General features: G+C 26.6%; 1 protein-coding gene across 2 annotated transcripts; it reads left to right on the forward strand.

The window, feature by feature from the left end:
- The first annotated feature begins 5,494 nt into the window (after window positions 1–5,494).
- LOC105250042 (leukocyte elastase inhibitor A) lies at window positions 5,495–15,522 on the forward strand. Of its 2 annotated transcripts, XM_011255908.3 has the most exons (6): window positions 5,495–5,862; window positions 11,987–12,340; window positions 13,199–13,528; window positions 13,800–14,056; window positions 14,286–14,801; window positions 14,874–15,522. In XM_011255908.3, exons 2-6 carry the CDS (start codon window positions 11,999–12,001, stop codon window positions 15,382–15,384), a joined length of 1,956 nt encoding a protein of 651 aa, XP_011254210.2. In that variant the 5' UTR covers window positions 5,495–5,862; window positions 11,987–11,998; the 3' UTR covers window positions 15,385–15,522. The 2 variants fall into 2 exon arrangements, with proteins under 2 accessions (XP_011254210.2, XP_011254209.2); XM_011255907.3 differs by having other exon boundaries at window positions 14,286–15,522.
- Window positions 15,523–17,987: the final 2,465 nt, after the last annotated feature.

Genomic DNA, 17,987 nt, shown 5'->3' on the forward strand with positions numbered 1-17,987 from the left:
AAAGAATTCGGCAAATATTAATTAGAGCACATGTCGAAAAGACATCTAAAAGACGACTTAAAGACGTCCTAAATCCTTTAGACAATGTTTAAGACATCTTTTGGCCTTTTTGTGCTATCTGCAGTGTTTGCTGTAGATAATAATTTCAAAATTATCTAGATAAAGATAAAGATAAAAATCTGTTAATTTATCTTAGATGAGATAAAGATGATTTTGCTTTTACTTAATCTAGAAGAAAGATGAGATAATTGTTGCGATAATCTAGATAATTATTTAGATATTTTTGTTTATTTTAGAAGACTATAAATATTTCTAAAAAATGTGACGCAGATTATAAATGGGATATTAGCATAAACACATATTCTTTCTCTTTTCCTAAAGAATATTTAAATAATAGCAAAAAGGTATATAAATGATATGATAAATATTTATTTATTAATTTATATTTATAATATGTTTATAATATATTTATAATATATTAATAATAATAATATAAAAAATATATTTTAGATATTTTAGATAGATTTTTAGAAGCTTGCTTTAGATTTTTGGAAAACTTTTTTGCATAATGAATCGTCATCTTAGACAATTTTTAGATAAGACATATATTTTTCATCTAAGATACTTTGTATTTCTTCATCTAGTTAAAGATAAAGATGATCCATTTCTTTATCTAGATGATTATCTAGATAATTTTATCTAGATATCAGCAAACACTGGCTGTCTGGGTAAGGATGTATTAGAGATATATTACAATCAATGAAATCATCGTGAATTTTTAACTTAACATTCTTAATAACATTCTAAATCGTCATGAATTATTTCAAATTTTTTTACTCACTCCTTTAAAAGTTATTAATTTTTTAATTTTGCGATTTTAATATAGGATCTTATGCAAACGTTTAAGAGACAAGTAATAAATTATTCAGAAACTATAAAAAAACAATGATAATTTCATTTTGTAATATTATATTCTTCATATATGTGAAAATGTTCCCACAAAGTTTTAAAATGATTTAATTGCTCGTTTTGAAATTATATTATTAAAAAATAACTGTGATTATCGGTTCGACGCAATATTGATGATAAAACGTGGCAACATTTTCTTTAAATGGAAATTCTTCTTTCTTGGAAATTAAGACCTATTTATATTAAAGAATACTTTGAAGTATGATTTCGTGATTTTAAAAAAATTTTTGATCAATTAGAACCCACAGGGCACAAAGACGTCTTAAAGACGATTAAAACTGGACATATTTTCGTCAAAGACGTCTTTTAGTTACAATAGTCGACGAAAAGTCGACAAAAAGTCAACTAAAAGTCGGCTCATGACCCGAATTTAGTCATTAATCTGTCAAGCCAAAAAATGACTAAAAGATGACTAAAAGACGACTAAATCATATCATAATTTTTAAACGAAACATATATATTTCAATCCCTAAATAATAATATAATTTATCTATTTCATATAAAATTTTACATAAAAATTTTGTATAAAAATTTTATTTATAATTTATACTTGCATATTGCACTTTACATCTTAAATAGATAATGAAAAATTATTTTCGTTTATTCGCCGGACATTTACTTGTCCGACTTATAAAATCAATTTAATATCTGAAACCCGTGCTTTAGATCAGAAATTAAATTGAACAATACATTTTTAATCTTATTTGTTATCTTTTGCAAACTTTATATAATTCTCTATAACTCTATCTTCTAATAACTGAAACTTAAATACATTGAAAGAGAAAGATAGCGCATCGCACATCGCGTAGCGGTAAACGAACGAATTAATACATGCTTGCGTGCTTGCGAGAAACTTTGACCTCCAAGACCGGACATCCAAATTGTGGACGTCCAAATATTGACCGTTAACGGATGTCTTAAACCGGATGTACGATGGACGTTTATTTTATGTCCATGAACGTGCGGACGTAAAATGGACATAAAATGAATGTCCATAGAATGTCCTGTGTTGTCTGGGTTTGGACGTACAAATTCTAGACTTTAAAAGGTCGACGAAAGGACGTCTTGTTTTAGTCGTCTTTTCGACATGACGAAAAGACATCTATAAGACGTCTTTTTCGCCATGTCCAAAAGTCGACTTAGAAAAGACATCTTTTCGTTGTCTTTTAGTATTTTGTGCCCTGTGAGAATTCTGCCCAATTTTAATTTTTTGATACTTTGGATTAACTTTTGAGACAGACCAATACATCCTCAAAATATTAATTAAAAATATTAATTATACAGGGTGGCCCCGAACGTTCCAGCCAGACTTTGAGATCTTATAGGAAATTTAATTCTGAGTAAAAAAATTTCCTATAAATATGAATCGAAAAATGCTTCTTAAGAAGTTATTGCTGAAAAACCTCTGATGAAGGAAGAGCAAAAGGTGAAAAGAGAATGAAATAAAAAGAAAATGAAACTAAATTTCTTGAAAAAAACGATAAAAATAAAAAGTAAAAATCTTTTTCTTTTATGAAAATAAAATATTTTTTTTTTAACTAACTTTTATTTTATTTTATACGCTATTTAATTTATTTTATACGCTATTTAAATTCATAAATAAAATCAAGACATTTTCTAAAAATCGCTGTATCATTTTTGCTAAATATCTAATAAAAAATGTTTGTAGTTCAGATAGTATAATATAGAAAAAGACAGAGTTCCAATCAAAAATATACTATCTCTTTCTAATAATGCTCCGATTTTTTATAGGATAGTAATAAATGGCGGTGCTCGTGCTGTTGCGCATGTGTAATACTTGTCCAGCTTGAAAACATATCAGTTATGTATTTCGATAGAATGCTGTCAGTCTGGTAATATTGAGAAATTATAAATATTTTTTATTTACGTACGTATATGATATAATATTAAGATAAAAGATAACTTTATTGTAAATAGGGGCGGAAAAATGATCCGTATAATATAATTTGATAGGATAATCTGTATAATTTGTCCGATAATTAAGTGCGTATTTCGCATAAGTACAGTTAAGAATTCAATTATTACATTCGCAGAGAATGGAAAGAATCAGTGAGTTCCATTTAATATAATGAAAAATGGTTTTATCAATGCATTCGATTGATGTATATAATTCGACTTGCCAGGTGAAAGTCTTTTAATGTTTCGGATTACGATACTTCCGATTTAAATTAACTTTATCTATTTTATATCAAAGCATACGTTAAATTTTTTCATTTTAGAAATGTTTGATTTATTTATTTTATTTTTGTAATTAATAAACAAAAATTCTGGCTAGTTTTGGTCCATTACATTATTTCCAATGATGCTTCCATTAATTGACTAGCGATATTAATATAATTTGTGAATTATTTAATTTTTACTTCTGATAGCATCTTTTTTAATGATCTTATTGAAGAGATAAATTTAATAACTATTATAGAGATGATTTTTGTCTCGTCGAAAGTTTTGATTATTGCCTAGTATGCATTTCAAAATTTAAAACAATTCATTGGTTTTTGTTCAAATCGGTTTAAAAATTTTAATTTTCTCAACACACAATAAAAGTATTTTTTTTTTCATTAAAAAGATATTAACAATTATTTAATAATTATTAATATTTTATTATTATTTAATATTTATTATATATTAATATTTTATTATTATTTAATATCTATTATACATTAATATTTTATTATTATTTAATTATTATTTAATAATTTTAACAAATTAAATAATGGATTAATGAATTAATAATTTTTTTTAATATAAAAAAAATTATTAATTCATTAATAATTATTCTATTTTCATTTTTCAATTATTTAATAATTATTAATATTTTATTATTATTTAATATTTATTATATATTAATATTTTATTATTATTTAATTATTATTTAATAATTTTAACAAATTAAATAATTAATTAATGAATTAATAATTTTACAGTTTTAGAGCATAAATTTAAAATAAATTAATGCTCTTTTCGATAAATTGATGTTTTTGTATAAAAGAGATAGACATGTCCCAATAATTATTTATAATGCTTACGTTACGAAAATGTGTTGCTCAATTGTTAATTTCGATCCCGACAAAGGCAACTTTTTCGGCCCGCCCGGAAAGGCGTTGAATGAAACAAACGGAAACGCATACAATGAAGCGCGTTGATACAGAATGTATTTGCTCAGGAATTTACGCGATACACTCATCGTGTGATACATATAATCAACCAAGCGTAATCTGTATAAAATAAATAATCGAAATGTATGATTCAAAAACGCAGAATCTTGAGAATAACTAGTCATTATTCCGAACATTCATGTGTTTATTTAATTTTATTCGAAAGCGATATATAACTTCTTTTAAATTTAAGAAAAAATTATTTATATATAAATTATTTATATATAACATATTAAAAATTATAATTTATAAAAAAATTATAATTTATAAATTTACAAATTATAAATTTATATTTATTAGATTATTTACTAATTTTATATGAGATCAACTTATTCGGCTGGATAATTAAATTTCATATTTTAGTGGAATTTATATTTGCAGAGAATGTTTTGTATCTCGTATGATATATTCTACGTTATCGTTGTTATGATATTGTGATCTATACATTTGCAGGAAAACGGATTTTTGTCGCAAGTACACGCAATACATCCCGATGATAAATGGTTCTCACCTTATTCGTCCTCATTGTGGCTTTACCAGGGTGCCTGCATGAATCTAAAGTAGATCGAGCATTACGCAAGACACTCAATATGAAAGTGTAAGTAATCTCAAGTATTAATAAATAAAGTATTAATAAATAAAGTATTAATAAATATTCGTCCAATTTAACTCAAGTTTTTTTTATTTACAAACACGTTCTCATTTCAATATTTTCACACTGAGGAAAAAATTATCTTGAAATAAAAAAATTTTAGTCAACTCAAGAAAGCTATTTATTCAGTGGATAGTAATCACATATTTACTTGTATTCAAAACGTCTGTTTGCTAAAGTTAAGTAAGTTTGTAAGTTAAGTATTTATTTACATATGTTTAAAAAAATATATATGCTTAAAAAAATATAATTTTCAATTAAATATGTTTATATTTTAATTTTACAAAATATTTATTAAAATGCATTTTTATTCCCAAAATATTATTAAATTTTTTAATTTTAAAAAATAATATATTTAATTTAATAAATTATAGTATATATTTTACGAAAATAGTATTTAAATAAAAAAATATATAAATGAAAATAATGTACTTAATATAACATGCATATTTAATTTAAATTAAATGAAATAAACAATTCCTTGAATTTAAAGCAAAAGTTTCAAGAAAACAAATTTATTTGATTTAAAAAAAATTTTTCCCTCAGTGCACTGGCGCTTTGTGTGTAAATTTTTTTTTAACTGTTAATTATTTCAGTGCGTTTTTGCAAACGAGATGAAGGAATCGTGTAAACTATGCTTAAAGCATGAGCGAGATTGGTGAGTCACAGTGTCGTCAAGCCTCCATCCAGTTATATCGTGGTATTTGCTACGCTCACATCTCTCTCCATATCTCTCTTGACTATCAACGGTCTGGGTAACGAATAAAAGAGATCGACGAGACCGGTACCCGCTTAGTATTCGCGTGACCCACGCGATACGTGTCGTGAGTAAGGCTTGTCTGACAAAGCGTCGAAATAACGAGCTTTATTTTGAAAACCAGCTTCTCAAATAATTATCGTGTCCATACACTCAACATTCAACGTGAAGAATAAATTGAACTTGGCCTATATCTAAAGGACATTGAAACGTCGTAGCGTCGAAACGGTAAATCGATCGAGATAATCGCACAGATCGAGGACATTTCGAGGACCTTACGAGGATTGTATTGTTGCGCTTTCTTCCAGGTGAGTATTTATTTATCCTCCCTCTTGGCTTAAAAAGAGTATTATTGTTGAAAAATATATCAGGAATGGATTTTTTTGCTTGTATTTTTATTTATACTTTTTTACGTAGATATACATTTATATTTGTAAATAAAAATTTAATTTTGTCAATTTAAAAGCAACAATGAGATTAAATATGATAGAAATCTTTTTACATTAGTTGTATTAATATTACGAAATGTTTTTTTAGATTATTTAATATCGTTTATTTCTTTTATCTCAACCATTGATATAAAAAATGAATAGAATGAAAAAAATAATGAAAAACTTTAATAAGTTGTATTAATTAATTAATATTAATTAATATTATTGGATATATTTTTTGTGAAAAAGATTTTACAGTGGTTTCCTTTCTAAAGTAATTAATTCCATTACTTTTGTTAATCGACTATGAATTGTCGTAACTTGTAATTACAAATACATTACTTTTCCACACGTGAATTGCAAAAACTTTATAATTACTGAGGTAATTATCGAATAATTAGTGCCAAATTTCATAATAATTATTAATTATGCTGGCAGTAATTAACGAAAAGCGTTTCTTTTAATAATTAATAGTGGCATAATCTTACTTTTCTCATATTACTATTATTTGTTTGCATTCCATACAAATTGGAGAAGATACAAAAGTGCAATATGTGATAAGCTATTGATGATGATTTTACTTTCACATATGACCTTCAGGATAAGATTAAATCCTGTTTAAAAGCGATGTTTTGATAATTAAGAATAGTAGATATTTTTTTTTTTTTTGGAAAATCTGTGAATTATAAAATAAGACTTATAATTACGTGAAAATTATATAATTATATAACAATTAAAGAAAATTATATAATTATATAACAATTAAATAAAAATAAAATAAAAATAAAATAAAAAGTTAAATAAAAAGTTGGATAAATATGTCATGAACTTTTTATCGAAGAAATAATTTCTCAAGATGCTAATTCTTATGCTAATTCTTATGCAACTTCCTTTATTTTAAAATGGATGTATATTAATGGATTATTTGTTATAATTGCACTAATTAAATAAAGTAATTTCATAATTAATATTATTAATTAATTAATGATTATTAATGGAAAATTCGACCGTAAAGAAAAACAGCTAAAATGTAAATAATTGACATATTAAACTCATGTGTAGTTCATATAAATGAATAAATAAATAAAAATTTTTAATCTTTATGATAAGGATTAAAACTGATGTAATATTGATAAATTTTATTTTTCGATGCTTATATGAAAAATATCATATTGAATATTGCATTTTTTTATTAGTTAAATGAGCATAAAGATTATAATATATTATATGCATTTAAGATTATAATATATTATATGCATTTATAATATATTATATGCATTTAATATTCAAAATTAAATTATATCAATCGATCTTTATGTTATAATTTATTTTTATTATTACTGCGAGTTTTTTAGTGCAACATGAAATTAATGACATTTTGCAGCACAAAATGTGGCATTAGACAATATCTCGTTATACGATAGGAAACATACAAGCATTAACATAACTGTAAGATAAGCGTGAAAAAAAAAACAGGCTCAATCGATTGAACGTAATTGTGAAAATAGCATATCATTATTTGACTTGGAGGTGGGAATTCCAGCTATCAGAAACGTCATTCTTCGTTGTATATACATACTATATCAGCATATAACGTTTGATAAAATATATCGTCACAGAAGATATCGGGAAAATTGATTTTAATTATTTTATCAATATGTGTAGGGTATTTCCTCTAGATATTTCCTCTTTTTAATTTCTTCTTTTTAGTTAGCATTCCTTAATTAAGTTGATCTTGCTTTAAAAATTTCTTTAAAGAAATTATCTCCTATTGAGATTTGTCATTATGGAATATTAAATATCCTTGATGTTTTGAATAACAATTCTGTTAAAAGATTATATTTTAAAATTATACGAAGAATGCGAAATTTGTTGCTCACATATTTTACATACTTTTGTTTTGTTTCATTTGCGAACATATTGTTAATAGATTGTAAATTACACATTGGTGATAAATTTTTGTTAAGATATGTCATCGTTTGCGAATTAATAAAAAAAGGAAAAGTCACGGGTAAAAAATGAGAGCAATTTTTTAGGACATTTATAGTGTTAATATCTATGATTTAAAAAAATACCGATATTAGAATATTTTCATGTTATTCTTACGAAGAATTAAAAGCTATCTCGAGGAAGTGGTTTAAAATATATTTGTATGCGGTGGGAGTATTTAAAAAGATATATTTTTATGCGGTTGGACCCTAATCTATGGTATGTTTCTGCCACTCCTTTGGGAATTTCCAACAGTATTATATGTGATGGTTTTACACTCGCGTCTTTCAGATAATGCATAAATGTCTACTCAAGCGCTCGAAGGCGTTGGGTTATTCCTAGCAGACATCTTCATTGTCCCAATGTTGACGAGCACAACGGAAGTATTGTAAATTCATTGACGGTTGACGTCGATTCATTATACATTCTACACAAAGGGATGTCTCAGAGAGAAAAAAATGAAAAAAATATTCAATGGAAATATTCAGTAATAGAATATTATCCCAATTTTTCTCGATTATTTTTTTGGTTTAAAATTAATTCAAATTTGTTTATATTTTTCGAATTTTTTCTATTCTAAAATGTATTTATATATTTATTTCGAAATATTTATTTTTATAAATTATTTTTAATTTATTCTTATCTTTTTACATTTGTTGGAGTGAATTATATAAAACATGACTGTATCTTTTCTAATGCAATCTAATCGATGTTTGTAATTATTTCTCAATAATCATGTGACTGCACACTAGATGCGATAAAATAAATAGTTTTCCTAGATGAATGATCGTTAGACTATTAGTGTAGTAAACACTGAATAAAATTAGGTATTCATTTTCTTGCGGCTGCGTCTTTGGTATGCACTTTATCAATTGTATAAACTATGTAAATATGTAATACTTTATCCATTGTACAAAATACGTAAATTTGATCTAATGTTTTCTCTGTTGTAAACTTTAAGACAATTTGGTATCACTCTATTACGAGTTAAAATGTTTAGATATAACTTAAAATCATATTATAAAAATATTATTAGACATACAAATTCGCTTAAATAAATTAAAAAAAGGTAAATCATTAATTAATTAAAATATAAGTGATAATAAAAGTAACTCATTATTAATTAATCATTAATTAATTTAAATATAAGTGATAAATTAAAAATAAACTAAAAATAAACAATAAAATCATTTAATCAATAAAAATGCTTATTAGTCTAATTAATATGATATAATGCTTTTTTCGCGCATATTTCCTGCTTGTAGATATATCTATCAAAATATGTTTCCTGGCTGGTTTTGTCTCATTAGTCTCATCTATCTTTATAATTAGCGAAACACATCTGGAACAATTAATTAAAATATTTTAAATCAATGATATTGCGGATATCGCTTAGAAAAAAACCGTTAAAATATATTCTGTATACAACAATACAACAATAATATTATACATTTTTGTTTTAAGCTTTTTTTATAATCATCGATTAACATATTATTGTTACTTTTGATGATGTATTATAACATCATTGGCAAGATATGAAATATCGTTGTTATCGTGCTTACAAATAATAATGGTATAATGGCATTTATCGCTTACTTATATACGAGTATAGGATGTGAGCAATTATGCGAACTATATGTCATTAGATGTATTATAATTACGAGATTCCGCTGCTAATTGTTTGCAACGAATGCAAACTTATATTCATAATCATAAACTAATAATTCTAATTCCGCTATCGCTATATTTTTGAAAAAAAAACATATATTATTATTATATTATACTAAATAGGAATACAATGATTTACTACGAAATTATATATTCGTCTCTTATCGATTGTTTAAATCTATATAAAAATAAAAAGACGAATAAAAAGCTATATAACAGGCATGTTTTAAACAATGTGTTTAAAACTGTTTGATTAAAACTTGTTTAAAACAATGGACACTGTTTTAAACATTTTTGTTTTAAACTGTTTTAAACTACTGTTTAGAATCGTTTAAAATATCGCAAATAAAATATATGATTATATTTGGAAAAGAAATTGTAAAAAAAATAAAAAACAAACAAAAACTAATAGATGTTTATGTTGCAAAAAAGTTTTTATTTTAGTGTTTTTAGTTTTTTATCTATATTTATGTAACATATAGATATAAAAATATAAATAATAAAATAAAAATGATAAGATGGGTATTATTTTAGCAGAATATTTATTTTTGGATATTACAATAACAATCAATACAATAAAGATTACTTAAAAGATATTGACTGACTTTACATTTTACATTATAGCATTTTAAATTAATAGTACATAACTCATAGCAGGTCAGTAGTTTTCAAAAAAAGTTCTTCTTTTAAAAAGAAGAATTGAGGTTTTTTTTATTTTTCTTTTATTTATAATTGATGTTGAGAGTTAAACATGAGGTTACTTAAGGAATATATGGAAAGGAGCCAATAGGAGCCTAATAGGAAAGGAACCAAAGTATTATATATTAAATATTATTAACTAGAACTTTTTTTAGAACTACTGACCTGCTATGAGTTATGTACTATTAATTTAAAATGCTAAAATGTAAAATGTAGAGTCAGTCAATATCTTCTAAGTAATCTTTATTGTATAGATTGTTATTTAATATCCGAAAATAAATATTCTGCTAAAATAATACCCATCTTATCATTTTCATTTTATTATTTATATTTTTAATAGCGTCAATTTTGGCAACGTTATTTACAACGGTATTTACCGTTTAACGTTAGTGAAAAATTTAAATATTTACACAGATCAAAGCTATTAAGTGTTTTTTGCTTGTTTAAAACATGCTTTTTTTGTTTAAAACATGTTCTTTTTTTCCTTTACTTAAAAACACAATTAAAACAAAAAACATTGTTCTAAACAAAAAAAAACAATGTTTTTTGTTTAAAATTAAAAAAACAAGTTTTTTGTCAACCCTGCTATATAATAAGTTAAATTTGTATATCAATTTCTCTGATATCGGGCAAAGATTAATATTTTCATGATATTATACGAGGTGTGTTCAAAAAAAAAGGTGACTTTTTATTTTTCTCGAAAAATATTTATTTATTCATCAATATCTATTTTGTCCCCTTCAAAATAATCCCCCTCAGATATTATACACTTGTGCCAGCGTTTTTTCCAATCCTCGAAGCACTTTTAATATGCGCTTTTTGATATGGTCTCGAACTCTTCCAGCGATGCGGTCTCCTGTATTAAATTTTGTGTGAACAATAAAATTAAGTGCTCTGACGTATTTGAAATGTTGACTGCGGCATTTGGCGAGTCTACTCTGAGCAAAAAAAAATGTTTACAAGTGATACAAGCTCTTCACAAAAGATCGAGAAAATGTTAATGACGATGCCCACCCTGGACGCCCCAGCACGTCAACAACCGATGACAACGTCGAAGCAGTGAAGAAAATTGTTATGGAGAATCGTCGAATTACTATTAGAGAAGTTGCTGAGGATGTCGGCATATCGGTTGGCTCATGCCATACAATTTTTTCGGGTGTTTTGGGCATGGATATTGCACCACGATAATGCGCCAGCTCACACGTCGTTGCTTGTTCGTGATTTTTTGGCCAAAGTCAACTCCGTAACCATGCCTCAGCCACCGTATTCACCGGATTTAGCCCCTTGCGACTTTTTCTTGTTCTCAAAACTGAAAAGACCCATGAAAGGACGGAGATTTGCCACGATTGAGGAGATAAAGATCGCATCGCTGGAAGAGCTCGAGACCATACCAAAAAGCGCATATCAAAAGTGCTTCGAGGATTGGAAAAAGCGCTGGCACAAGTGTATAATATTTGAGGGGGATTACTTTGAAGGGGACAAAATAGATATTGATGAATAAATAAATATTTTTCGAGAAAAATAAAAAGTCACCTTTTTTTTTAACACACCTCGTAGAATGTATTTTTATCAATCCCTTTTGATTTATCTTCTTTTAGAAAATCAATATTACAAACATGTATATAACTTACATATCTCTTTATAGATAATCGAAGACATGGCACGAATATGGTTGTTGTTGGATTTTCTGATATTAGTGTCTGCTGGTCAGATCGTCTATCCAGATGAATATGTGAAGATGACAGATACGAGCCGTGCACCTATCCTTTCAGGACAACCTGCTAATTATCCTGCTAGTTATCCTGCGTTGCAAACAGTCAGCAATAGCCAATCAGTTCAGACAACTAAACAATCCATTCGAGAATCCACTCTGCAATCCGGGATCGCACGTCTAGAACCGGCACGATTTAATCCCACAACTCAGCTACCTCTTAATCCCTCAGTAAGTCCGATAGCTAATTCAACAGCTAGTCCGTCATTGGAAAATTGGAATAATCATGTAAGTTATTATCAGTTTGTAATTTGCATGTTTTCTTTTATTTTTGCATGCTCAGCAAACAACTTGCTCTGAAAATAAAATTAATTGCAAATTTTTATGGATTACATTGTAGTCAATCTGCAGAAATAATCACGCTCGAAATAAAATTGAAAAAAACAATGACATAGTTCTTCAAATATATTTCTTTTTAAATTTGTGAAATATAGTAAATATTTGTGAAATATAGTAAATTTTGTTATAGTAAATATTTGTGAAATATAGTAAATTTTGTTTAATTACATAAATAAATAATTATATGTGTGTATTTATTTTCTATTGATTCTGCACTGAGGGAAAAATTTTTTTAAATCAAATAAATTTGTTTTCTTGAAACTTTTGCTTTAAATGCAAGGAATTGTTTATTTCATTTAAGCAAAAGTATTTAATTTTAATTAAATATGCATGTTATATTAAGTACATTATTTTCATTTATATATTTTTTATATTTAAATACTATTTTCGTAAAATATATACTATAATTTATTAAATTAAATATATTATTTTTTAAAATTAAAAAATTTAAAATTTTTGGGAATAAAAAATGCATTTTAATAAACGTTTTGTAAAATTAAAATAAAAATATTTCATTAAAAATTATATTTTTTAAGCATATATATTTTTTTAAATATATGTAAATAAATACTTAACTTAAGCAAACAGACGTTTTGAATACAAGTAAATACGTGATTAGTATCTATCAAATAAATGGCTTTCTTGAATTAACTAAAATTTTTTTATTTCAAGATAATTTTTTCCTCAGTGTGCAATATTCGCGAAGATGTGTCAAAATAAAAATCGTTAATATGTCATTGATTTTAGGTGAACGATATTATAGCTAGAGGAATCATGAAGTTCTCTTTGGACTTGAATAGAGCGATTTTCAATTCTGAAGGCGCATTGGCTCATCGTGAAAATATCATCTTTTCTCCACTCAGCGTCGCTGTTGCTCTATCATTGGTCTTGTTGGGTTCTTCCGGCAGGACTTTTGATGAAGTTTCGCGAGTGCTCGGTTTAGAATCAGGTATTGATATATCCCAACACTCGGAAATTGTTCATCAAACATTTGGCCAGTTGCTGGACTTGGCGAACTACAGGATTGAAGGAAGCAATAAACCGCGCATAGATTCTGCCAGTGGTGTTTTTGTTCAGGTATATATTCAATATTTTATTTCCATTAATTGGAATAATTAAAAAGTCGCATGCTGCGTAATAAATTGAAATCAAATTTATTATCTAAATCTGCAAAAAGAAATTTAGAAGAATATTAATAACATCTAAATTATAAATTATTAGAAATAGAGAAAGAGAGAATTTTTTATAAATTAAAATTTAGGCATGCAAATATATAGATAATAAGATTTTCATTTAATTATAAAACATTATTTTAATAAATTTAATGAATTTTTAACTTTTGTTTTAGGAGGGATATCCAATTCGCCCTGAATTTCTCGAGATTAGCACAAAAGTCTATAAAAGCGAAGTAATAAATTTAGATTTTCAAAGAAAAAGCAAAGAAGCCGAGAATATAATCAACAATTGGGTAAGGAATCGGACAATGGGAAAGATCAATGGAATATTGACAGGCGCGCCCGATCCGAGGACCATGGTAATTCTTTTATCGGCACTCTACTTCAAAGGAGAATGGAATCAACATTTCTTACGTGGTGCGACACGGAGGTGAGATATTTTTATTCATTACCCAATGATAAAAAAAAAGATTCATTTTTTTTATATATATTATATATTTTTTTATTATTATTTTCATTATTATTTTTTATTATTATTTTTATTATATTTTTTTATTATTACTTTTTTTATTATTATATATTATATATTATTATATTTTATTATTATATTTTATTATTATATATTTTTTTTATATATATTATAATTTTCTATTTTGCAGAAGAGAATTTTTCATTGAACCGAATGATAAGATCGAAGTAGATATGATGTATAACGGCGGTGAATTTCCCTTTTACGAAGACAAACAAATAGGCGTTAAAATTTTGGCTCTACCTTATAAAGGTTTAGAGATGTCCATGTATATACTTCTGCCGAAAGTCCATGGGGCAACTGCTTTGAAAAATTTTCAAGATCAATTAACAGTCGAAACTATCGAATACTTAATAAGTAATCTCAAGAACCAAACCTGTATCATCGGTCTTCCTCGAATGAAACTCTCGAGTACGTTGACGTTGAATAGTGCGCTTCAAAATTTGGGATTGCAGTCGTTATTCGATGCGAAAACTGCGGATTTGAGTCTCTTATCGAGCGGATACGGTTCAACGGCTGTACCAATTCCGTTAGCAGCCTCACCAATTTCCCCGCAAATTCCACGGCAAGCGGTTTCCAGCAAAACCGACGAATATCTGATCTTTTCACGAATGGGAGACCAGGGTGTGAGAACAAACTTTTTCAGGTACGATGATAAAGAGCGTGGCTTTAATATTGAACAATGGAGCACAGGATTTCAAATTCACAAAATTCGTAGAACACGTCGCAACGTTTTGGACAAAAAACGACACAACGTCACGTCATCGCGAACGATGTATGTCACGGACGAGAAAATCGCGCCGAAGACTAATGACGAAGATACGAAATATGTAAGTTTAGAGGAGAACAAGTATCGTTTCCGAAACGCCGAGACAAAAACGAAGAGCAGAAGGAGACGGCAGAACCGACCTATAGACGACAACTTCCTGAAATTTATGCAAAGCAAGAATTTCCCATCTTACGGTCTGGATAATATTCGAAACAGCGGGACTCTCGTAAATCCGGGTTTATTCGCCGACGAGGTGCTACACAAGGTGGAGATGGAGGTGACGGAAATAGGAACGGAAGCTGCGGCGACGACTGGCGTAATTTTACGACGAGACGGTAGTCAGAAGAAATTAGTTGCCGATAGACCTTTTCTCTTTTTCATCAGACATGATCCCACGAAGCTCATTCTTTTTTGGGGAACGGTTAACACACCAATTCCAAACTACGCTGTTGTCAGATGAAATGAGCTGTGAATGTTTCGCATAAATACATAGAGTTCATTTTTCTCGAATAATTTGTACGCATACTGAGGAAAAAATGATCTTGAAATAAAAAAAATTTTAGTTAACTTAAGAAAGCTATTTATTCGGTGGGTACTGATTACGTATTTACTTGTATTCAAAACGTCTGTTTGCTTAAATTAAGTATTTATTTACATATGTTTAAAAAAATATAATTTTTAATTAAATATTTTTATGTTAATTTCACAAAATATTTATCAAAATGCATTTTTTATTCCCAAAAATTTAAAATTTTTTTAATTTTAAAAAATGATATATTTAATTTAACAAATTATAGTATATATTTTACAAAAATAGTATTTAAATATAAAAAAATATATAAATGAAACTAATGTACTTAATATAACATGCATATTTAATTAAAATTAAATGCTTTTGCTTAAATGAAATAAACAATTCCTTGTATTTAAAGCAAAAGTTTCAAGAAAACAAATTTATTTGATTTAAACAAATTTTTTCCTCAGTGTATAATCTATTTATATATATTTGTCTCGCGAGGTTCGAACAAATGCGATTATTACTTCTTTTTTTTGTATCGCTGTAACACTATTTTCGCATAATTTTCTTGCGCTTGCGTCGAGCATTGCGTCGCAACATTACATGTTCTGTTTTATTATCTATTATTTTATCTTATATTCGTAATACATGCCCACATGTTCGTATTATATTCTGATATTTTAAGACATTACTACGTCGTCGTCGCATAGTTTTCTAATATTATTCAGATGAAAGAGTAAGATAATGCAAAGATGATCAAAATATTATTTCTGAAAAAAAACCAAAAATAATAATTTCAAGTTTACAGGATTTAGGATGAATGTTCAACCCTGCATTTACCATAGCTCTTTATTTAATTATAAAATAAAATATCATCTGATTTTAAGCTTTATTTGACACTGAACGTTTCGTTTTTATATATGTAATAAATTTTGTACTTTTTCAATAATAAATAATTCTTCTTTAATTTTCTTTATTTTTGAAAATAATATTAACAGAATAAGTAGGTATAAGGTATAACATATTCGAAATTAATTAAATGGTATCGTTGTTTAGAATCAATACATAATCTGAAAAATCTCCTGTCTTACAGTCAGATCATTATATTTTGTTGTATTTCGAAATCGGAGATCTGTGATTCTAACATTTCCGTATTTCTTGCGATATCCTTTTAAAATCGCAAAAAATACAAATAAACTCGCACGTAATTATCGATCCGCAATTATTATTATGTGTACTCTTACTTTTTTTTCTGATGTACACACACACACTTCGAAGTATATAAGATATTATAATTAATAATATACAGGGTGGATCAAAAGTGGATACACTCGAATATCTCGTATAGAATGCATTTTAGAACAAAATGCTTTAGACAAAAGTTGTAAGGATTAAAAAGATGTATTTAACTGTAATATCTATTTGACATTGAGTGGCGTCGCCAAGGTCAGGGCAAGGTCAACTTGAATTTTTTTAATGGAACTCCCTATTTTTCATTGCATTTCTCGTAGCTTTCCAAAACACTATAATAAAATATTTTTCCCTCAAGCACTTTTTGAGTTATAAGGCTTGAAATCATTTCTTAATTTTACATAAACCGTAAAATATTTTGTAAAATATTCATTTTTCGATTATCTTACCTTAATACTTTTATGTATAAAATAATGAGAGGAATCAATTGATGTAAAGAAAACGCATAGTTACTTTTAAGAAAAAATATTTAATTGTTAATGCAAATTACATATTTTTTCTTCGATTGTATCCAGACTTTTGGTCCACCCTGTATATATATATATATATATATATATATATATATATATATATATATATATTTTAATAACCCGAGAAAAAAATGATAAGGTCGATAAATAAGGTGGGAATAATAAAGAAATTTTTTCCAATTTTAATAATTATATAGTATATATATATATATATATATATACTATATAATTATTAAAATTGGAAAAAATTCCTTTATTATTCCCACCTTATTTATCGACCTTATCATTTTTTTCTCGGGTTATTAAAATTAAAAAAATCTTTCTTTTTATCTCTCTCTCTCTCTCTCTCAGATATGTATAACATTTGAAAAATCCAAATTTTTGGTAAAAAGATTGAATTTTTTTCAGCGTGGATAAAAATGAACTGCGCATGCGTGGACTTGACAAGTAACCAATCACAGCAATGACCTTCTGTCTCGCTTGCTCTCTTTTTCTCTCTCTTTCTAACCTATTACACACACTATACTGGGTGACTGATCTGAAATTATATATTACACCAGATATTGCCTAGATCTGTTAGAACTCACTTAATCAATTTGGTTAAAAATTTAGATCTAATCACATATAATTTGATCTAATTAAAACATTTTATTATTTTTTTCCGGGTTGTTAAAATTAAAAAATCTTTCTTTTTATCTCTCTCTCTCTCTCTCTCTCTCTCTCTCTCTCTCTCTCTCTCTCAGATATATATAACATTTGAAAAATCCAAATTTTTTGTAAAAAGATTGAATTTATATTGACTTAATATCTATTAAAATATTATTT

This window comes from Camponotus floridanus, unplaced genomic scaffold, assembly GCF_003227725.1.
Source record: "Camponotus floridanus strain SB8 unplaced genomic scaffold, Cflo_v7.5 scaffold8, whole genome shotgun sequence".
In the NCBI taxonomy this organism is placed as follows: domain Eukaryota; kingdom Metazoa; phylum Arthropoda; class Insecta; order Hymenoptera; family Formicidae; genus Camponotus; species Camponotus floridanus.